The sequence below is a fragment of the Taudactylus pleione genome, unplaced genomic scaffold (genome assembly GCF_031769625.1).
Source record: "Taudactylus pleione unplaced genomic scaffold, aTauple2 ptg000007l, whole genome shotgun sequence".
Classification (NCBI taxonomy): domain Eukaryota; kingdom Metazoa; phylum Chordata; class Amphibia; order Anura; family Myobatrachidae; genus Taudactylus; species Taudactylus pleione.
In genome coordinates this window covers 15,200,105-15,223,141 of record NW_028284410.1, presented here as the reverse complement: position 1 = coordinate 15,223,141, position 23,037 = coordinate 15,200,105, and the positions used below count along the sequence as shown (strand labels likewise).

Sequence of the window (23,037 nt, the reverse complement as noted above, 5' to 3'; positions counted from 1 at the left end):
GCCCGACCATTACGCTGGGTACGCAGCTGCATAGATTGCCATAGTGAGGAGGGTGCTGCCATCACGTAGACCGACAGTGGACATGACGGGGTGGCCGGCAGGCGCAAAGTCCTAGGGGGCCAAGTCTGCGTATACCTTTCTGTCAGGGAAGGAGCGATAACGGCGCTCCAGCATACTTTACTCACATGAGGCAGCTCCTTCCTGCTGCTTCTCTCTATGGTAAGACACCCCGAGGATTAGAGGAGCGTGTGGTGAGCTCTGATTGGAGGAGCCATGTACACATGCTTCTCTGACTCGGGTGGAGGTGGAGCTACACTGTATTGTTCTTCAACTCCTCAGTCCAGGGTTCAGGCAGCATGGAGGAACTACTAGAAGCTCCACATCAAGGTGAGAGGGGGTGTGACTACAGGGGAACATATTGCTTATGTCCTTCACTCTCTGTCTGTGACCCTGCCTGGATGTGTGTATGTGTGTGTGTATGTCTCTATGTAACCCTGTATGTCTCTATATGTAAACCTGTGTGTGTGTGTATGTCTCTATATGTAAACGTGTGTGTGTGTGTAGGTCTCTATATATAAACCTGTGTGTGTGTGCTTGTGTAGGTCTCTATCTGTAAACTTGTGTGTTTGTGTATGTTTGTGTATGAGAGAGAGAGAGAATGGGTGGCTGCTGTGTGTGTGACAATGTCTGGCTGCTGTGTGTGTGACAATGGCTGCTGTGTGTGTGAGACAATGGCTGCTGTGTGTGTGACAATGTCTGGCTGCTGTGTGTGTGAGACAATGGCTGCTGTGTGTGTGACAATATCTGGCTGCTGTGTGTGTGACAATGGCTGCTGTGTGTGTGACAATGTCTGGCTGCTGTGTGTGTGAGACAATGGCTGCTGTGTGTGTGACAATGGCTGCTGTGTGTGTGACAATGGCTGCTGTGTGCGTGACAATGGCTTCTGTGTGTGTGAGACAATGGCTGCTGTGTGTGTGACAATGTCTGGCTGCTGTGTGTGTGAGACAATGGCTGCTGTGTGTGTGACAATGTCTGGCTGGGAGGCCCCTCTGTTTGCCTGACCCTTCCCCAAGGTAAGGTACCAGGGGTAGGGCTAGGATTAGGGTTAAGAATGGATATGCAGAATGGTGCAATTTGGTCTTGAAGAAAATGGCTGCTATCACTGAAAGCGCTGTTAGTGAAAAACTTGGTCCTGATCTATTCCAAAATGGTAGCGCGCATTGGTGTATATGGATCTCCAAGAAAATGGCCACGTCTCTTTATAAAGAAACAAATAGAGACTACTTTACACTGGGACTTGTTTATTTATGTATAGAAACGGAGATGTTGTTTTTTAATAAGTCTTTGTGCTTTGTTCTATAAGGAATCTGAGGTTCTATACAATAGCGCTTTTCCGGAAGTGACGTCGATCCGGAAGTGATGTCATATGACGATGCGTTCCAGCAATGTCTGGCTTGCCGGATATGACGGCCATTTGCGTTCCACAGTAGCGCTAGATAGTTTTTATAGCCTCTAACCTTTTTAATAGTTGGCATATGTTTAGGTAAGTTAGTTTATATAGCGATTTTCATCCCCATACTAATTCTATGCAGTGTACTGATAGATTAAAGGTATTTATTTTATTTAGAATTTTTTCTCAGGATGTGACATCATCATTAAGCACCCTAATTGGTATTTCTCTATAATTGAGAGGTATAGGTATAAATACAGCCTCCAACTCATTATTGCTATCCCCTTGATGAAGTTTGATAGACGAAACGCGTTGGGCCTACAGTACCTGACTACCATTTTATGGACAGATAAGCCTTTTTTTGTCATACATCTTGTATGTTTGTTTTTTAGCCATTGTCTGTTTTCTGTGTAATTAAATGTCTTTTAATCTTCATATATTGTGAAGTGGATGTTTTTTTGGGACTGATATGTTCCTAATGAAGCTGTGTCCAGCAATATTTATGAATCACTGAAAACAGTATACACTATGTTGAATTTTTTCTTTCTTCTAGATATTATTTATTCCCATGGTGGTCATGTGACCGAAGCTTTCACTACCAGATAAGTAGTGTTGATTTTTTTCTTTAATACTGCACATGTTACTATATCACTAATTCATTTGATACAGTTAGGCGGTTATGTTACACACCACGTTGTCTATATATATATATATATATATATATATATATAGATTACATTTATTTATTACAGCATTGTTTGGTGTATTATATAAAAATATAAAATTCTCGTTTGATATTTGGGGGTTTATGCAGAGCTGAATGTAAGTGTGGTTGCGGAGCATACTGTATATTCCATGTGTATGTTCTGTAGTAACACCTTCTATTTTATACATTGTAGGTGAAGAACCTGTGCTCCCAAGTGTCCCGGGCTGCCATTGGCTGTGTAGCTGACCTGTTCATACAGCTGGGGAAGGCCATGGATAGAGAGGTGGAGCATTGTGCACGTGTCCTGCTCTCCAGGGCAGACGATTCCAACTTGTTTATACGGGAGGACGTGGACCGTGCACTACAGGCCATGGTGGACAATGTAACATCTGTCAGGTCTCTCACAGCCCTCATAAATGGAGGACTCAGGTAATGTTACACGTTGTGATTAGCACTTTATAGTCTACATCTAGATTATATTATTCAGAATTACTCATTTTATTTTCTATATTTAGTACTTGGTCATTTGTCATGTTGGTGCTGATATCTGTTCATGTTCTATCTGTAGCCATTTGAACGCTGCCATCCGGAGTTGCGCAGCCAAACATTTCTGTCATCTGGTGGAGAGAATGGGACAAAAGCGCGTCTTATCCGGACCAAAGACCATCACGGAGAGAGCTGTACCTGCAATAGCTAGGTGTGCTCAGGATGGCTCTCAGGACACCAGGTGAGTAGTCGGCTCTACTCCCGGGAAAGGGAAATAACTGATATTATGCAGCCCATGCTCTGTGGTGATGTGATCAGTTCTACAAATCATTCTCACAAGGTTCAACAAGAGAGATTCCGCCTCTCGTATTTCACCTTGGAAGCTTTGGTTTCAGCTGTATGCCGTCCCATTCTCTCTCCCCCGTATCTCTCTCACTCTTTCTCCTACTCCCCCTCCACTCGATAACACAGGAACCCATGTTTTCAGGATCTCTTTGTTGGGCTGATAGACTCATTCATTCTGGCATGCTCATTCATGTTACACGCTCATCCTGATGGGCTAATGTAGAGAACATTGAGCACAGCCAGTGCTGGGATGGGACTGCTCAGAGATGTTATAGAGTAGTTATAATTATCCAATCTCCCTTATTTAGCCTAATGTATGACAGGGCAGTGTTTGCCGGTTACACAGTCATAGAGGGCAGCCCTTAGCCCCCGCTGCATAATGTACACGAGAATAAGGAGCAAATGTAAAGGAAAATATCATAAAGGATTTATTGTCTGTAGGTGATGGTCCAGGCCTGAGCCTTCATATGCTTACTGTATATCAGGTTACATCCCTGGTCTCAGAATGGCTTATTGCATATTTACACGTTTTTCTGTTGTAGGTTCTATGGCAGAAAGATGTTGCACCACCTTAAATCCCACCCGGATTTTGAGAACTCTCTGCAAACCTATGTCCCCAGCAAAGATTTGCCATACATAAAGAATATAATAAAACATATGTAGATTTTTTTCTATAACTTGTGGTTTAATGTGTTGTTTTGGTAAGTATAGGTTTGTTACAAGTGCATAGGTGGAGTAATGGGCACACAGGACTTTTTGTTAGTTACTTCTACATCAAGCACTTGGGTAGGATAAATGTATAATATATTCATCCTCTCATCAGCCACAGGTAATTAATCTACTACATCTCTGCACCAGTTACCGTTACTGTGCTCACATGTGCAGTCTATATTTAGCTAATGTTAGGACAGGGCCGGCCCGACCATTACGCTGGGTACGCAGCTGCATAGATTGCCATAGTGAGGAGGGTGCTGCCATCACGTAGACCGACAGTGGACATGACGGGGTGGCCGGCAGGCGCAAAGTCCTAGGGGGCCAAGTCTGCGTATACCTTTCTGTCAGGGAAGGAGCGATAACGGCGCTCCAGCATACTTTACTCACATGAGGCAGCTCCTTCCTGCTGCTTCTCTCTATGGTAAGACACCCCGAGGATTAGAGGAGCGTGTGGTGAGCTCTGATTGGAGGAGCCATGTACACATGCTTCTCTGACTCGGGTGGAGGTGGAGCTACACTGTATTGTTCTTCAACTCCTCAGTCCAGGGTTCAGGCAGCATGGAGGAACTACTAGAAGCTCCACATCAAGGTGAGAGGGGGTGTGACTACAGAGGAACATATTGCTTATGTCCTTCACTCTCTGTCTGTGACCCTGCCTGGATGTGTGTATGTGTGTGTGTATGTCTCTATGTAACCCTGTATGTCTCTATATGTAAACCTGTGTGTGTGTGTGTATGTCTCTATATGTAAACGTGTGTGTGTGTGTAGGTCTCTATATATAAACCTGTGTGTGTGTGCTTGTGTAGGTCTCTATCTGTAAACTTGTGTGTTTGTGTATGTTTGTGTATGAGAGAGAGAGAGAATGGGTGGCTGCTGTGTGTGTGACAATGTCTGGCTGCTGTGTGTGTGACAATGGCTGCTGTGTGTGTGAGACAATGGCTGCTGTGTGTGTGACAATGTCTGGCTGCTGTGTGTGTGAGACAATGGCTGCTGTGTGTGTGACAATGTCTGGCTGCTGTGTGTGTGACAATGGCTGCTGTGTGTGTGACAATGTCTGGCTGCTGTGTGTGTGAGACAATGGCTGCTGTGTGTGTGACAATGGCTGCTGTGTGTGTGACAATGGCTGCTGTGTGCGTGACAATGGCTTCTGTGTGTGTGAGACAATGGCTGCTGTGTGTGTGACAATGTCTGGCTGCTGTGTGTGTGAGACAATGGCTGCTGTGTGTGTGACAATGTCTGGCTGGGAGGCCCCTCTGTTTGCCTGACCCTTCCCCAAGGTAAGGTACCAGGGGTAGGGCTAGGATTAGGGTTAAGAATGGATATGCAGAATGGTGCAATTTGGTCTTGAAGAAAATGGCTGCTATCACTGAAAGCGCTGTTAGTGAAAAACTTGGTCCTGATCTATTCCAAAATGGTAGCGCGCATTGGTGTATATGGATCTCCAAGAAAATGGCCACGTCTCTTTATAAAGAAACAAATAGAGACTACTTTACACTGGGACTTGTTTATTTATGTATAGAAACGGAGATGTTGTTTTTTAATAAGTCTTTGTGCTTTGTTCTATAAGGAATCTGAGGTTCTATACAATAGCGCTTTTCCGGAAGTGACGTCGATCCGGAAGTGATGTCATATGACGATGCGTTCCAGCAATGTCTGGCTTGCCGGATATGACGGCCATTTGCGTTCCACAGTAGCGCTAGATAGTTTTTATAGCCTCTAACCTTTTTAATAGTTGGCATATGTTTAGGTAAGTTAGTTTATATAGCGATTTTCATCCCCATACTAATTCTATGCAGTGTACTGATAGATTAAAGGTATTTATTTTATTTAGAATTTTTTCTCAGGATGTGACATCATCATTAAGCACCCTAATTGGTACTTCTCTATAATTGAGAGGTATAGGTATAAATACAGCCTCCAACTCATTATTGCTATCCCCTTGATGAAGTTTGATAGACGAAACGCGTTGGGCCTACAGTACCTGACTACCATTTTATGGACAGATAAGCCTTTTTTTGTCATACATCTTGTATGTTTGTTTTTTAGCCATTGTCTGTTTTCTGTGTAATTAAATGTCTTTTAATCTTCATATATTGTGAAGTGGATGTTTTTTTGGGACTGATATGTTCCTAATGAAGCTGTGTCCAGCAATATTTATGAATCACTGAAAACAGTATACACTATGTTGAATTTTTTCTTTCTTCTAGATATTATTTATTCCCATGGTGGTCATGTGACCGAAGCTTTCACTACCAGATAAGTAGTGTCGATTTTTTTCTTTAATACTGCACATGTTACTATATCACTAATTCATTTGATACAGTTAGGCGGTTATGTTACACTCCACGTTGTCTATATATATATATATATATATATATAGATTACATTTATTTATTACAGCATTGTTTGGTGTATTATATAAAAATATAAAATTCTCATTTGATATTTGGGGGTTTATGCAGAGCTGAATGTAAGTGTGGTTGCGGAGCATACCGTATATTCCATGTGTATGTTCTGTAGTAACACCTTCTATTTTATACATTGTAGGTGAAGAACCTGTGCTCCCAAGTGTCCCGGGCTGCCATTGGCTGTGTAGCTGACCTGTTCATACAGCTGGGGAAGGCCATGGATAGAGAGGTGGAGCATTGTACACGTGTCCTGCTCTCCAGGGCGGGAGACTCCAACTTGTTTATACGGGAGGAGGTGGACCGTGCACTACAGGCCATGGTGGACAATGTCATATCTGTCAGATCTCTCACAGCCCTCATAAATGGAGGACTCGGGTAATGTTACATGTTGTGATTAGCACTTTATAGTCACTTTATAGTCTACATCTAGATTATATTATGTAGAATTACTCATTTGTTTTTCTATATTTAGTACTTGGTCATTTGCCATGTTGGTGCTGATATCTGTTCATGTTCTATCTATAGCCATTTGAACGCTGCCATCCGGAGTTGCACAGCCAAACATTTCTGTCATCTGGTGGAGAGAATGGGACAAAAGCGCATCTTATCCGGACCAAAGACCATCACGGAGAGAGCTGTACCTGCAATAGCTAGGTGTGCTCAGGATGGCTCTCAGGACACCAGGTGAGTAGTCGGCTCTACTCCCGGAAAGGGAAATAACTGATATTATGCAGCCCATGCTCTGTGGTGATGTGATCAGTTCTACAAATCATTCTCACAAGGTTCAACAAGAGAGATTCCGCGCCCTCATATTTCACCTTGGAGGCTTTGGTTTCAGCTGTATGCCATCCCGTGCTCTCTCCCCCGTATCTCTCTCACTCTTTCTCCTACTCCCCCTCCACTCAATAACACAGGAACCCATGCTTTCAGGATCTCTTTGTTGGGCTGATAGACTCATTCATTCTGGCATGCTCATTCCTGTTACACGCTCATCCTGATGGGCTATTGTAGAGAACATTGAGCACAGCCAGTGCTGGGATGGGACTGCTCAGAGATGTTATAGAGTAGTTATAATTATCCGATCTCCCTTATTTAGCCTAATGTATGACAGGGCAGTGTTTGCCGGTTACACAGTCATAGAGGGCAGCCCTTAGCCCCCGCTGCATAATGTACACGAGAATAAGGAGCAAATGTAAAGGAAAATATCATAAAGGATTTATTGTCTGTAGGTGATGGTCCAGGCCTGAGCCTTCATATGCTTACTGTATATCAGGTTACATCCCTGGTCTCAGAATGGCTTATTGCATATTTACACGTTTTTCTGTTGTAGGTTCTATGGCAGAAAGATGTTGCACCACCTTAAATCCCACCCGGATTTTGAGAACTCTCTGCAAACCTATGTCCCCAGCAAAGATTTGCCATACATAAAGAATATAATAAAACATCTGTAGATTTTTTCTATAACTTGTGGTTTAATGTGTTGTTTTGGTAAGTATGGGTTTGTTACAAGAGCAAAGGTAGAGTAATGGGCACACAGGACTTTTTGTTAGTTACTTCTACATCAAGCACTTGGGTAGGATAAATGTATAATATATTCATCCTCTCATCAGCCACAGGTAATTATTCAACTACATCTTTGCACCAGTTACCGTTACTGTGCTCACATGTGCTGTCTATATTTAGCTAATGTTAGGACAGGGCCGGCCCGACCATTACGCTGGGTACGCAGCTGCATAGATTGCCACAGTGAGGAGGGCGCTGCCATCACGTAGACTGACAGTGGACATGATGGGGTGGCCGTCAGGCACAAAGTCCTAGGGGGCCAAGACTGCGTATACCTTTCTGTCAGGGAAGGAGCGATAACGGCGCTCCAGCATACTTTACTCACATGAGGCAGCTCCTTCCTGCTGCTTCTCTCTATGGTAAGACACCCCGGGGATTAGAGGAGCGTGTGGTGAGCTCTGATTGGAGGAGCCATGTACACATGCTTCTCTGACTCGGGCAGAGGTGGAGCTACACTGTATTGTTCTTCAACTCCTCAGTCCAGGGTTCAGGCAGCATGGAGGAACTACTAGAAGCTCCACATCAATGTGAGAGGGGGTGTGACTACAGAGGAACATATTGCTTATGTCCTTCACTCTCTGTGTGTGACCCTGCCTGGATGTGTGTATGTGTGTGTGTATGTCTCTATGTAACCCTGTATATCTCTATATGTAAACGTGTGTGTGTGTAGGTCTCTATATGTAAACCTGTGTGTGTGTATGTCTCTATATGTAAACGTGTGTGTGTGTAGGTCTCTATATATAAACCTGTGTGTGTGTGCTTGTGTAGGTCTCTATCTGTAAACTTGTGTGTTTGTGTATGTGTGTGTGAGAGAGAGAGAATGGGTGGCTGCTGTGTGTGTGACAATGTCTGGCTGCTGTGTGTGTGACAATGTCTGGCTGGGAGGCCCCTCTGTTTGCCTGACCCTTCCCCAAGGTAAGGTACCAGGGGTAGGGCTAGGATTAGGGTTAAGAATGGATATGCAGAATGGTGCAATTTGGTCTTGAAGAAAATGGCTGCTATCACTGAAAGCGCTGTTAGTGAAAAACTTGGTCCTGATCTATTCCAAAATGGTAGCGCGCATTGGTGTATATGGATCTCCAAGAAAATGGCCACGTCTCTTTATAAAGAAACAAATAGAGACTACTTTACACTGGGACTTGTTTATTTATGTATAGAAACGGAGATGTTGTTTTTTAATAAGTCTTTGTGCTTTGTTCTATAAGGAATCTGAGGTTCTATACAATAGCGCTTTTCCGGAAGTGACGTCGATCCGGAAGTGACGTCATATGACGATGCGTTCCAGCAATGTCTGGCTTGCCGGATATGACGGCCATTTGCGTTCCACAGTAGCGCTAGATAGTTTTTATAGCCTCTAACCTTTTTAATAGTTGGCATATGTTTAGGTAAGTTAGTTTAGATAGCGATTTTCATCCCCATACTAATTCTATGCAGTGTACTGATAGATTAAAGGTATTTATTTTATTTAGAATTTTTTCTCAGGATGTGACATCATCATTAAGCACCCTAATTGGTATTTCTCTATAATTGAGAGGTATAGGTATAAATACAGCCTCCAACTCATTATTGCTATCCCCTTGATGAAGTTTGATAGACGAAACGCGTTGGGCCTACAGTACCTGACTACCATTTTATGGACAGATAAGCCTTTTTTTGTCATACATCTTGTATGTTTGTTTTTTAGCCATTGTCTGTTTTCTGTGTAATTAAATGTCTTTTAATCTTCATATATTGTGAAGTGGATGTTTTTTTGGGACTGATATGTTCCTAATGAAGCTGTGTCCAGCAATATTTATGAATCACTGAAAACAGTATACACTATGTTGAATTTTTTCTTTCTTCTAGATATTATTTATTCCCATGGTGGTCATGTGACCGAAGCTTTCACTACCAGATAAGTAGTGTCGATTTTTTTCTTTAATACTGCACATGTTACTATATCACTAATTCATTTGATACAGTTAGGCGGTTATGTTACACTCCACGTTGTCTATATATATATATATATATATATATATATATATAGATTACATTTATTTATTACAGCATTGTTTGGTGTATTATATAAAAATATAAAATTCTCGTTTGATATTTGGGGGTTTATGCAGAGCTGAATGTAAGTGTGGTTGCGGAGCATACTGTATATTCCATGTGTATGTTCTGTAGTAACACCTTCTATTTTATACATTGTAGGTGAAGAACCTGTGCTCCCAAGTGTCCCGGGCTGCCATTGGCTGTGTAGCTGACCTGTTCATACAGCTGGGGAAGGCCATGGATAGAGAGGTGGAGCATTGTGCACGTGTCCTGCTCTCCAGGGCAGACGATTCCAACTTGTTTATACGGGAGGAGGTGGACCGTGCACTACAGGCCATGGTGGACAATGTAACATCTGTCAGGTCTCTCACAGCCCTCATAAATGGAGGACTCAGGTAATGTTACACGTTGTGATTAGCACTTTATAGTCACTTTATAGTCTACATCTAGATTATATTATTCAGAATTACTCATTTTATTTTCTATATTTAGTACTTGGTCATTTGTCATGTTGGTGCTGATATCTGTTCATGTTCTATCTGTAGCCATTTGAACGCTGCCATCCGGAGTTGCGCAGCCAAACATTTCTGTCATCTGGTGGAGAGAATGGGACAAAAGCGCGTCTTATCCGGACCAAAGACCATCACGGAGAGAGCTGTACCTGCAATAGCTAGGTGTGCTCAGGATGGCTCTCAGGACACCAGGTGAGTAGTCGGCTCTACTCCCGGGAAAGGGAAATAACTGATATTATGCAGCCCATGCTCTGTGATGTGATCAGTTCTACAAATCATTCTCACAAGGTTCAACAAGAGAGATTCCGCCTCTCGTATTTCACCTTGGAAGCTTTGGTTTCAGCTGTATGCCGTCCCATTCTCTCTCCCCCGTATCTCTCTCACTCTTTCTCCTACTCCCCCTCCACTCGATAACACAGGAACCCATGTTTTCAGGATCTCTTTGTTGGGCTGATAGACTCATTCATTCTGGCATGCTCATTCATGTTACACGCTCATCCTGATGGGCTAATGTAGAGAACATTGAGCACAGCCAGTGCTGGGATGGGACTGCTCAGAGATGTTATAGAGTAGTTATAATTATCCAATCTCCCTTATTTAGCCTAATGTATGACAGGGCAGTGTTTGCCGGTTACACAGTCATAGAGGGCAGCCCTTAGCCCCCGCTGCATAATGTACACGAGAATAAGGAGCAAATGTAAAGGAAAATATCATAAAGGATTTATTGTCTGTAGGTGATGGTCCAGGCCTGAGCCTTCATATGCTTACTGTATATCAGGTTACATCCCTGGTCTCAGAATGGCTTATTGCATATTTACACGTTTTTCTGTTGTAGGTTCTATGGCAGAAAGATGTTGCACCACCTTAAATCCCACCCGGATTTTGAGAACTCTCTGCAAACCTATGTCCCCAGCAAAGATTTGCCATACATAAAGAATATAATAAAACATATGTAGATTTTTTTCTATAACTTGTGGTTTAATGTGTTGTTTTGGTAAGTATAGGTTTGTTACAAGTGCATAGGTGGAGTAATGGGCACACAGGACTTTTTGTTAGTTACTTCTACATCAAGCACTTGGGTAGGATAAATGTATAATATATTCATCCTCTCATCAGCCACAGGTAATTAATCTACTACATCTCTGCACCAGTTACCGTTACTGTGCTCACATGTGCAGTCTATATTTAGCTAATGTTAGGACAGGGCCGGCCCGACCATTACGCTGGGTACGCAGCTGCATAGATTGCCATAGTGAGGAGGGTGCTGCCATCACGTAGACCGACAGTGGACATGACGGGGTGGCCGGCAGGCGCAAAGTCCTAGGGGGCCAAGTCTGCGTATACCTTTCTGTCAGGGAAGGAGCGATAACGGCGCTCCAGCATACTTTACTCACATGAGGCAGCTCCTTCCTGCTGCTTCTCTCTATGGTAAGACACCCCGAGGATTAGAGGAGCGTGTGGTGAGCTCTGATTGGAGGAGCCATGTACACATGCTTCTCTGACTCGGGTGGAGGTGGAGCTACACTGTATTGTTCTTCAACTCCTCAGTCCAGGGTTCAGGCAGCATGGAGGAACTACTAGAAGCTCCACATCAAGGTGAGAGGGGGTGTGACTACAGGGGAACATATTGCTTATGTCCTTCACTCTCTGTCTGTGACCCTGCCTGGATGTGTGTATGTGTGTGTGTATGTCTCTATGTAACCCTGTATGTCTCTATATGTAAACCTGTGTGTGTGTGTGTGTATGTCTCTATATGTAAACGTGTGTGTGTGTAGGTCTCTATATATAAACCTGTGTGTGTGTGCTTGTGTAGGTCTCTATCTGTAAACTTGTGTGTTTGTGTATGTTTGTGTATGAGAGAGAGAGAGAATGGGTGGCTGCTGTGTGTGTGACAATGTCTGGCTGCTGTGTGTGTGACAATGGCTGCTGTGTGTGTGAGACAATGGCTGCTGTGTGTGTGACAATGTCTGGCTGCTGTGTGTGTGAGACAATGGCTGCTGTGTGTGTGACAATATCTGGCTGCTGTGTGTGTGACAATGGCTGCTGTGTGTGTGACAATGTCTGGCTGCTGTGTGTGTGAGACAATGGCTGCTGTGTGTGTGACAATGGCTGCTGTGTGTGTGACAATGGCTGCTGTGTGCGTGACAATGGCTTCTGTGTGTGTGAGACAATGGCTGCTGTGTGTGTGACAATGTCTGGCTGCTGTGTGTGTGAGACAATGGCTGCTGTGTGTGTGACAATGTCTGGCTGGGAGGCCCCTCTGTTTGCCTGACCCTTCCCCAAGGTAAGGTACCAGGGGTAGGGCTAGGATTAGGGTTAAGAATGGATATGCAGAATGGTGCAATTTGGTCTTGAAGAAAATGGCTGCTATCACTGAAAGCGCTGTTAGTGAAAAACTTGGTCCTGATCTATTCCAAAATGGTAGCGCGCATTGGTGTATATGGATCTCCAAGAAAATGGCCACGTCTCTTTATAAAGAAACAAATAGAGACTACTTTACACTGGGACTTGTTTATTTATGTATAGAAACGGAGATGTTGTTTTTTAATAAGTCTTTGTGCTTTGTTCTATAAGGAATCTGAGGTTCTATACAATAGCGCTTTTCCGGAAGTGACGTCGATCCGGAAGTGATGTCATATGACGATGCGTTCCAGCAATGTCTGGCTTGCCGGATATGACGGCCATTTGCGTTCCACAGTAGCGCTAGATAGTTTTTATAGCCTCTAACCTTTTTAATAGTTGGCATATGTTTAGGTAAGTTAGTTTATATAGCGATTTTCATCCCCATACTAATTCTATGCAGTGTACTGATAGATTAAAGGTATTTATTTTATTTAGAATTTTTTCTCAGGATGTGACATCATCATTAAGCACCCTAATTGGTATTTCTCTATAATTGAGAGGTATAGGTATAAATACAGCCTCCAACTCATTATTGCTATCCCCTTGATGAAGTTTGATAGACGAAACGCGTTGGGCCTACAGTACCTGACTACCATTTTATGGACAGATAAGCCTTTTTTTGTCATACATCTTGTATGTTTGTTTTTTAGCCATTGTCTGTTTTCTGTGTAATTAAATGTCTTTTAATCTTCATATATTGTGAAGTGGATGTTTTTTTGGGACTGATATGTTCCTAATGAAGCTGTGTCCAGCAATATTTATGAATCACTGAAAACAGTATACACTATGTTGAATTTTTTCTTTCTTCTAGATATTATTTATTCCCATGGTGGTCATGTGACCGAAGCTTTCACTACCAGATAAGTAGTGTTGATTTTTTTCTTTAATACTGCACATGTTACTATATCACTAATTCATTTGATACAGTTAGGCGGTTATGTTACACACCACGTTGTCTATATATATATATATATATATAGATTACATTTATTTATTACAGCATTGTTTGGTGTATTATATAAAATTCTCGTTTGATATTTGGGGGTTTATGCAGAGCTGAATGTAAGTGTGGTTGCGGAGCATACTGTATATTCCATGTGTATGTTCTGTAGTAACACCTTCTATTTTATACATTGTAGGTGAAGAACCTGTGCTCCCAAGTGTCCCGGGCTGCCATTGGCTGTGTAGCTGACCTGTTCATACAGCTGGGGAAGGCCATGGATAGAGAGGTGGAGCATTGTGCACGTGTCCTGCTCTCCAGGGCAGACGATTCCAACTTGTTTATACGGGAGGAGGTGGACCGTGCACTACAGGCCATGGTGGACAATGTAACATCTGTCAGGTCTCTCACAGCCCTCATAAATGGAGGACTCAGGTAATGTTACACGTTGTGATTAGCACTTTATAGTCTACATCTAGATTATATTATTCAGAATTACTCATTTTATTTTCTATATTTAGTACTTGGTCATTTGTCATGTTGGTGCTGATATCTGTTCATGTTCTATCTATAGCCATTTGAACGCTGCCATCCGGAGTTGCACAGCCAAACATTTCTGTCATCTGGTGGAGAGAATGGGACAAAAGCGCATCTTATCCGGACCAAAGACCATCACGGAGAGAGCTGTACCTGCAATAGCTAGGTGTGCTCAGGATGGCTCTCAGGACACCAGGTGAGTAGTCGGCTCTACTCCCGGAAAGGGAAATAACTGATATTATGCAGCCCATGCTCTGTGGTGATGTGATCAGTTCTACAAATCATTCTCACAAGGTTCAACAAGAGAGATTCCGCGCCCTCATATTTCACCTTGGAGGCTTTGGTTTCAGCTGTATGCCATCCCGTGCTCTCTCCCCCGTATCTCTCTCACTCTTTCTCCTACTCCCCCTCCACTCAATAACACAGGAACCCATGCTTTCAGGATCTCTTTGTTGGGCTGATAGACTCATTCATTCTGGCATGCTCATTCCTGTTACACGCTCATCCTGATGGGCTATTGTAGAGAACATTGAGCACAGCCAGTGCTGGGATGGGACTGCTCAGAGATGTTATAGAGTAGTTATAATTATCCGATCTCCCTTATTTAGCCTAATGTATGACAGGGCAGTGTTTGCCGGTTACACAGTCATAGAGGGCAGCCCTTAGCCCCCGCTGCATAATGTACACGAGAATAAGGAGCAAATGTAAAGGAAAATATCATAAAGGATTTATTGTCTGTAGGTGATGGTCCAGGCCTGAGCCTTCATATGCTTACTGTATATCAGGTTACATCCCTGGTCTCAGAATGGCTTATTGCATATTTACACGTTTTTCTGTTGTAGGTTCTATGGCAGAAAGATGTTGCACCACCTTAAATCCCACCCGGATTTTGAGAACTCTCTGCAAACCTATGTCCCCAGCAAAGATTTGCCATACATAAAGAATATAATAAAACATCTGTAGATTTTTTCTATAACTTGTGGTTTAATGTGTTGTTTTGGTAAGTATGGGTTTGTTACAAGAGCAAAGGTAGAGTAATGGGCACACAGGACTTTTTGTTAGTTACTTCTACATCAAGCACTTGGGTAGGATAAATGTATAATATATTCATCCTCTCATCAGCCACAGGTAATTATTCAACTACATCTTTGCACCAGTTACCGTTACTGTGCTCACATGTGCTGTCTATATTTAGCTAATGTTAGGACAGGGCCGGCCCGACCATTACGCTGGGTACGCAGCTGCATAGATTGCCACAGTGAGGAGGGCGCTGCCATCACGTAGACTGACAGTGGACATGATGGGGTGGCCGTCAGGCGCAAAGTCCTAGGGGGCCAAGACTGCGTATACCTTTCTGTCAGGGAAGGAGCGATAACGGCGCTCCAGCATACTTTACTCACATGAGGCAGCTCCTTCCTGCTGCTTCTCTCTATGGTAAGACACCCCGGGGATTAGAGGAGCGTGTGGTGAGCTCTGATTGGAGGAGCCATGTACACATGCTTCTCTGACTCGGGCAGAGGTGGAGCTACACTGTATTGTTCTTCAACTCCTCAGTCCAGGGTTCAGGCAGCATGGAGGAACTACTAGAAGCTCCACATCAATGTGAGAGGGGGTGTGACTACAGAGGAACATATTGCTTATGTCCTTCACTCTCTGTGTGTGACCCTGCCTGGATGTGTGTATGTGTGTGTGTATGTCTCTATGTAACCCTGTATATCTCTATATGTAAACGTGTGTGTGTGTAGGTCTCTATATGTAAACCTGTGTGTGTGTATGTCTCTATATGTAAACGTGTGTGTGTGTAGGTCTCTATATATAAACCTGTGTGTGTGTGCTTGTGTAGGTCTCTATCTGTAAACTTGTGTGTTTGTGTATGTGTGTGTGAGAGAGAGAGAATGGGTGGCTGCTGTGTGTGTGACAATGTCTGGCTGCTGTGTGTGTGACAATGTCTGGCTGGGAGGCCCCTCTGTTTGCCTGACCCTTCCCCAAGGTAAGGTACCAGGGGTAGGGCTAGGATTAGGGTTAAGAATGGATATGCAGAATGGTGCAATTTGGTCTTGAAGAAAATGGCTGCTATCACTGAAAGCGCTGTTAGTGAAAAACTTGGTCCTGATCTATTCCAAAATGGTAGCGCGCATTGGTGTATATGGATCTCCAAGAAAATGGCCACGTCTCTTTATAAAGAAACAAATAGAGACTACTTTACACTGGGACTTGTTTATTTATGTATAGAAACGGAGATGTTGTTTTTTAATAAGTCTTTGTGCTTTGTTCTATAAGGAATCTGAGGTTCTATACAATAGCGCTTTTCCGGAAGTGACGTCGATCCGGAAGTGATGTCATATGACGATGCGTTCCAGCAATGTCTGGCTTGCCGGATATGACGGCCATTTGCGTTCCACAGTAGCGCTAGATAGTTTTTATAGCCTCTAACCTTTTTAATAGTTGGCATATGTTTAGGTAAGTTAGTTTATATAGCGATTTTCATCCCCATACTAATTCTATGCAGTGTACTGATAGATTAAAGGTATTTATTTTATTTAGAATTTTTTCTCAGGATGTGACATCATCATTAAGCACCCTAATTGGTATTTCTCTATAATTGAGAGGTATAGGTATAAATACAGCCTCCAACTCATTATTGCTATCCCCTTGATGAAGTTTGATAGACGAAACGCGTTGGGCCTACAGTACCTGACTACCATTTTATGGACAGATAAGCCTTTTTTTGTCATACATCTTGTATGTTTGTTTTTTAGCCATTGTCTGTTTTCTGTGTAATTAAATGTCTTTTAATCTTCATATATTGTGAAGTGGATGTTTTTTTGGGACTGATATGTTCCTAATGAAGCTGTGTCCAGCAATATTTATGAATCACTGAAAACAGTATACACTATGTTGAATTTTTTCTTTCTTCTAGATATTATTTATTCCCATGGTGGTCATGTGACCGAAGCTTTCACTACCAGATAAGTAGTGTTGATTTTTTTCTTTAATACTGCACATGTTACTATATCACTAATTCATTTGATACAGTTAGGCGGTTATGTTACACACCACGTTGTCTATATATATATATATATATATATATATAGATTACATTTATTTACTACAGCATTGTTTGGTGTATTATATAAAAATATTAAATTCTCATTTGATATTTGGGGGTTTATGCAGAGCTGAATGTAAGTGTGGTTGCGGAGCATACCGTATATTCCATGTGTATGTTCTGTAGTAACACCTTCTATTTTATACATTGTAGGTGAAGAACCTGTGCTCCCAAGTGTCCCGGGCTGCCATTGGCTGTGTAGCTGACCTGTTCATACAGCTGGGGAAGGCCATGGATAGAGAGGTGGAGCATTGTACACGTGTCCTGCTCTCCAGGGCGGGAGACTCCAACTTGTTTATACGGGAGGAGGTGGACCGTGCACTACAGGCCATGGTGGACAATGTCATATCTGTCAGATCTCTCACAGCCCTCATAAATGGAGGACTCGGGTAATGTTACATGTTGTGATTAGCACTTTATAGTCACTTTATAGTCTACATCTAGATTATATTATGTAGAATTACTCATTTGTTTTTCTATATTTAGTACTTGGTCATTTGCCATGTTGGTGCTGATATCTGTTCATGTTCTATCTATAGCCATTTGAACGCTGCCATCCGGAGTTGCACAGCCAAACATTTCTGTCATCTGGTGGAGAGAATGGGACAAAAGCGCATCTTATCCGGACCAAAGACCATCACGGAGAGAGCTGTACCTGCAATAGCTAGGTGTGCTCAGGATGGCTCTCAGGACACCAGGTGAGTAGTCGGCTCTACTCCCGGAAAGGGAAATAACTGATATTATGCAGCCCATGCTCTGTGGTGATGTGATCAGTTCTACAAATCATTCTCACAAGGTTCAACAAGAGAGATTCCGCGCCCTCATATTTCACCTTGGAGGCTTTGGTTTCAGCTGTATGCCATCCCGTGCTCTCTCCCCCGTATCTCTCTCACTCTTTCTCCTACTCCCCCTCCACTCAATAACACAGGAACCCATGCTTTCAGGATCTCTTTGTTGGGCTGATAGACTCATTCATTCTGGCATGCTCATTCCTGTTACACGCTCATCCTGATGGGCTATTGTAGAGAACATTGAGCACAGCCAGTGCTGGGATGGGACTGCTCAGAGATGTTATAGAGTAGTTATAATTATCCGATCTCCCTTATTTAGCCTAATGTATGACAGGGCAGTGTTTGCCGGTTACACAGTCATAGAGGGCAGCCCTTAGCCCCCGCTGCATAATGTACACGAGAATAAGGAGCAAATGTAAAGGAAAATATCATAAAGGATTTATTGTCTGTAGGTGATGGTCCAGGCCTGAGCCTTCATATGCTTACTGTATATCAGGTTACATCCCTGGTCTCAGAATGGCTTATTGCATATTTACACGTTTTTCTGTTGTAGGTTCTATGGCAGAAAGATGTTGCACCACCTTAAATCCCACCCGGATTTTGAGAACTCTCTGCAAACCTATGTCCCCAGCAAAGATTTGCCATACATAAAGAATATAATAAAACATCTGTAGATTTTTTCTATAACTTGTGGTTTAATGTGTTGTTTTGGTAAGTATGGGTTTGTTACAAGAGCAAAGGTAGAGTAATGGGCACACAGGACTTTTTGTTAGTTACTTCTACATCAAGCACTTGGGTAGGATAAATGTATAATATATTCATCCTCTCATCAGCCACAGGTAATTATTCAACTACATCTTTGCACCAGTTACCGTTACTGTGCTCACATGTGCTGTCTATATTTAGCTAATGTTAGGACAAGGCCGGCCCGACCATTACGCTGGGTACGCAGCTGCATAGATTGCCACAGTGAGGAGGGCGCTGCCATCACGTAGACTGACAGTGGACATGATGGGGTGGCCGTCAGGCGCAAAGTCCTAGGGGGCCAAGACTGCGTATACCTTTCTGTCAGGGAAGGAGCGATAACGGCGCTCCAGCATACTTTACTCACATGAGGCAGCTCCTTCCTGCTGCTTCTCTCTATGGTAAGACACCCCGGGGATTAGAGGAGCGTGTGGTGAGCTCTGATTGGAGGAGCCATGTACACATGCTTCTCTGACTCGGGCAGAGGTGGAGCTACACTGTATTGTTCTTCAACTCCTCAGTCCAGGGTTCAGGCAGCATGGAGGAACTACTAGAAGCTCCACATCAATGTGAGAGGGGGTGTGACTACAGAGGAACATATTGCTTATGTCCTTCACTCTCTGTGTGTGACCCTGCCTGGATGTGTGTATGTGTGTGTGTATGTCTCTATGTAACCCTGTATATCTCTATATGTAAACGTGTGTGTGTGTAGGTCTCTATATGTAAACCTGTGTGTGTGTATGTCTCTATATGTAAACGTGTGTGTGTGTAGGTCTCTATATATAAACCTGTGTGTGTGTGCTTGTGTAGGTCTCTATCTGTAAACTTGTGTGTTTGTGTATGTGTGTGTGAGAGAGAGAGAATGGGTGGCTGCTGTGTGTGTGACAATGTCTGGCTGCTGTGTGTGTGACAATGTCTGGCTGGGAGGCCCCTCTGTTTGCCTGACCCTTCCCCAAGGTAAGGTACCAGGGGTAGGGCTAGGATTAGGGTTAAGAATGGATATGCAGAATGGTGCAATTTGGTCTTGAAGAAAATGGCTGCTATCACTGAAAGCGCTGTTAGTGAAAAACTTGGTCCTGATCTATTCCAAAATGGTAGCGCGCATTGGTGTATATGGATCTCCAAGAAAATGGCCACGTCTCTTTATAAAGAAACAAATAGAGACTACTTTACACTGGGACTTGTTTATTTATGTATAGAAACGGAGATGTTGTTTTTTAATAAGTCTTTGTGCTTTGTTCTATAAGGAATCTGAGGTTCTATACAATAGCGCTTTTCCGGAAGTGACGTCGATCCGGAAGTGACGTCATATGACGATGCGTTCCAGCAATGTCTGGCTTGCCGGATATGACGGCCATTTGCGTTCCACAGTAGCGCTAGATAGTTTTTATAGCCTCTAACCTTTTTAATAGTTGGCATATGTTTAGGTAAGTTAGTTTAGATAGCGATTTTCATCCCCATACTAATTCTATGCAGTGTACTGATAGATTAAAGGTATTTATTTTATTTAGAATTTTTTCTCAGGATGTGACATCATCATTAAGCACCCTAATTGGTATTTCTCTATAATTGAGAGGTATAGGTATAAATACAGCCTCCAACTCATTATTGCTATCCCCTTGATGAAGTTTGATAGACGAAACGCGTTGGGCCTACAGTACCTGACTACCATTTTATGGACAGATAAGCCTTTTTTTGTCATACATCTTGTATGTTTGTTTTTTAGCCATTGTCTGTTTTCTGTGTAATTAAATGTCTTTTAATCTTCATATATTGTGAAGTGGATGTTTTTTTGGGACTGATATGTTCCTAATGAAGCTGTGTCCAGCAATATTTATGAATCACTGAAAACAGTATACACTATGTTGAATTTTTTCTTTCTTCTAGATATTATTTATTCCCATGGTGGTCATGTGACCGAAGCTTTCACTACCAGATAAGTAGTGTCGATTTTTTTCTTTAATACTGCACATGTTACTATATCACTAATTCATTTGATACAGTTAGGCGGTTATGTTACACTCCACGTTGTCTATATATATATATATATATATATATAGATTACATTTATTTATTACAGCATTGTTTGGTGTATTATATAAAAATATTAAATTCTCATTTGATATTTGGGGGTTTATGCAGAGCTGAATGTAAGTGTGGTTGCGGAGCATACCGTATATTCCATGTGTATGTTCTGTAGTAACACCTTCTATTTTATACATTGTAGGTGAAGAACCTGTGCTCCCAAGTGTCCCGGGCTGCCATTGGCTGTGTAGCTGACCTGTTCATACAGCTGGGGAAGGCCATGGATAGAGAGGTGGAGCATTGTACACGTGTCCTGCTCTCCAGGGCGGGAGACTCCAACTTGTTTATACGGGAGGAGGTGGACCGTGCACTACAGGCCATGGTGGACAATGTCATATCTGTCAGATCTCTCACAGCCCTCATAAATGGAGGACTCGGGTAATGTTACATGTTGTGATTAGCACTTTATAGTCACTTTATAGTCTACATCTAGATTATATTATGTAGAATTACTCATTTGTTTTTCTATATTTAGTACTTGGTCATTTGCCATGTTGGTGCTGATATCTGTTCATGTTCTATCTATAGCCATTTGAACGCTGCCATCCGGAGTTGCACAGCCAAACATTTCTGTCATCTGGTGGAGAGAATGGGACAAAAGCGCATCTTATCCGGACCAAAGACCATCACGGAGAGAGCTGTACCTGCAATAGCTAGGTGTGCTCAGGATGGCTCTCAGGACACCAGGTGAGTAGTCGGCTCTACTCCCGGAAAGGGAAATAACTGATATTATGCAGCCCATGCTCTGTGGTGATGTGATCAGTTCTACAAATCATTCTCACAAGGTTCAACAAGAGAGATTCCGCGCCCTCATATTTCACCTTGGAGGCTTTGGTTTCAGCTGTATGCCATCCCGTGCTCTCTCCCCCGTATCTCTCTCACTCTTTCTCCTACTCCCCCTCCACTCAATAACACAGGAACCCATGCTTTCAGGATCTCTTTGTTGGGCTGATAGACTCATTCATTCTGGCATGCTCATTCCTGTTACACGCTCATCCTGATGGGCTATTGTAGAGAACATTGAGCACAGCCAGTGCTGGGATGGGACTGCTCAGAGATGTTATAGAGTAGTTATAATTATCCGATCTCCCTTATTTAGCCTAATGTATGACAGGGCAGTGTTTGCCGGTTACACAGTCATAGAGGGCAGCCCTTAGCCCCCGCTGCATAATGTACACGAGAATAAGGAGCAAATGTAAAGGAAAATATCATAAAGGATTTATTGTCTGTAGGTGATGGTCCAGGCCTGAGCCTTCATATGCTTACTGTATATCAGGTTACATCCCTGGTCTCAGAATGGCTTATTGTATATTTACACGTTTTTCTGTTGTAGGTTCTATGGCAGAAAGATGTTGCACCACCTTAAATCCCACCCGGATTTTGAGAACTCTCTGCAAACCTATGTCCCCAGCAAAGATTTGCCATACATAAAGAATATAATAAAACATCTGTAGATTTTTTCTATAACTTGTGGTTTAATGTGTTGTTTTGGTAAGTATGGGTTTGTTACAAGAGCAAAGGTAGAGTAATGGGCACACAGGACTTTTTGTTAGTTACTTCTACATCAAGCACTTGGGTAGGATAAATGTATAATATATTCATCCTCTCATCAGCCACAGGTAATTATTCAACTACATCTTTGCACCAGTTACCGTTACTGTGCTCACATGTGCTGTCTATATTTAGCTAATGTTAGGACAGGGCCGGCCCGACCATTATGCTGGGTACGCAGCTGCATAGATTGCCACAGTGAGGAGGGCGCTGCCATCACGTAGACTGACAGTGGACATGATGGGGTGGCCGTCAGGCGCAAAGTCCTAGGGGGCCAAGACTGCGTATACCTTTCTGTCAGGGAAGGAGCGATAACGGCGCTCCAGCATACTTTACTCACATGAGGCAGCTCCTTCCTGCTGCTTCTCTCTATGGTAAGACACCCCGGGGATTAGAGGAGCGTGTGGTGAGCTCTGATTGGAGGAGCCATGTACACATGCTTCTCTGACTCGGGCAGAGGTGGAGCTACACTGTATTGTTCTTCAACTCCTCAGTCCAGGGTTCAGGCAGCATGGAGGAACTACTAGAAGCTCCACATCAATGTGAGAGGGGGTGTGACTACAGAGGAACATATTGCTTATGTCCTTCACTCTCTGTGTGTGACCCTGCCTGGATGTGTGCATGTGTGTGTGTATGTCTCTATGTAACCCTGTATATCT

The 23,037-nt window shown here is 43.0% G+C and overlaps 6 protein-coding genes across 6 annotated transcripts; all 6 read left to right on the top strand.

The window, feature by feature from the left end:
* Nucleotides 1-356: 356 nt before the first annotated feature.
* Nucleotides 357-3,732, top strand: LOC148542911 (TOG array regulator of axonemal microtubules protein 1-like). Its single transcript, XM_088460597.1, has 5 exons — nt 357-387; nt 2,265-2,272; nt 2,350-2,585; nt 2,725-2,883; nt 3,530-3,732. Exons 1-5 carry the CDS (start codon nt 357-359, stop codon nt 3,648-3,650), a joined length of 555 nt encoding a protein of 184 aa, XP_088316723.1. The 3' UTR covers nt 3,651-3,732.
* Nucleotides 3,733-4,259: 527 nt separating this feature from the next.
* On the top strand, nt 4,260-7,560 carry LOC148542910 (TOG array regulator of axonemal microtubules protein 1-like). Its single transcript, XM_088460595.1, has 5 exons — nt 4,260-4,290; nt 6,164-6,171; nt 6,249-6,484; nt 6,635-6,793; nt 7,440-7,560. The coding sequence occupies exons 1-5, from the start codon at nt 4,260-4,262 to the stop codon at nt 7,558-7,560; spliced, it is 555 nt and encodes a 184-aa protein (XP_088316721.1).
* A 74-nt stretch (nt 7,561-7,634) lies between these two features.
* Nucleotides 7,635-11,256, top strand: LOC148542909 (TOG array regulator of axonemal microtubules protein 1-like). The gene is made up of 4 exons (XM_088460594.1): nt 7,635-7,682; nt 9,866-10,101; nt 10,252-10,410; nt 11,054-11,256. Exons 1-4 carry the CDS (start codon nt 7,635-7,637, stop codon nt 11,172-11,174), a joined length of 564 nt encoding a protein of 187 aa, XP_088316720.1. The 3' UTR covers nt 11,175-11,256.
* A 527-nt stretch (nt 11,257-11,783) lies between these two features.
* On the top strand, nt 11,784-15,061 carry LOC148542908 (TOG array regulator of axonemal microtubules protein 1-like). Its single transcript, XM_088460593.1, has 5 exons — nt 11,784-11,814; nt 13,676-13,683; nt 13,761-13,996; nt 14,136-14,294; nt 14,941-15,061. Exons 1-5 carry the CDS (start codon nt 11,784-11,786, stop codon nt 15,059-15,061), a joined length of 555 nt encoding a protein of 184 aa, XP_088316719.1.
* Nucleotides 15,062-15,135: 74 nt separating this feature from the next.
* On the top strand, nt 15,136-18,672 carry LOC148542907 (TOG array regulator of axonemal microtubules protein 1-like). The gene is made up of 4 exons (XM_088460592.1): nt 15,136-15,183; nt 17,361-17,596; nt 17,747-17,905; nt 18,552-18,672. The coding sequence occupies exons 1-4, from the start codon at nt 15,136-15,138 to the stop codon at nt 18,670-18,672; spliced, it is 564 nt and encodes a 187-aa protein (XP_088316718.1).
* Nucleotides 18,673-18,746: 74 nt separating this feature from the next.
* Nucleotides 18,747-22,281, top strand: LOC148542906 (TOG array regulator of axonemal microtubules protein 1-like). The gene is made up of 4 exons (XM_088460591.1): nt 18,747-18,794; nt 20,970-21,205; nt 21,356-21,514; nt 22,161-22,281. Exons 1-4 carry the CDS (start codon nt 18,747-18,749, stop codon nt 22,279-22,281), a joined length of 564 nt encoding a protein of 187 aa, XP_088316717.1.
* Nucleotides 22,282-23,037: the final 756 nt, after the last annotated feature.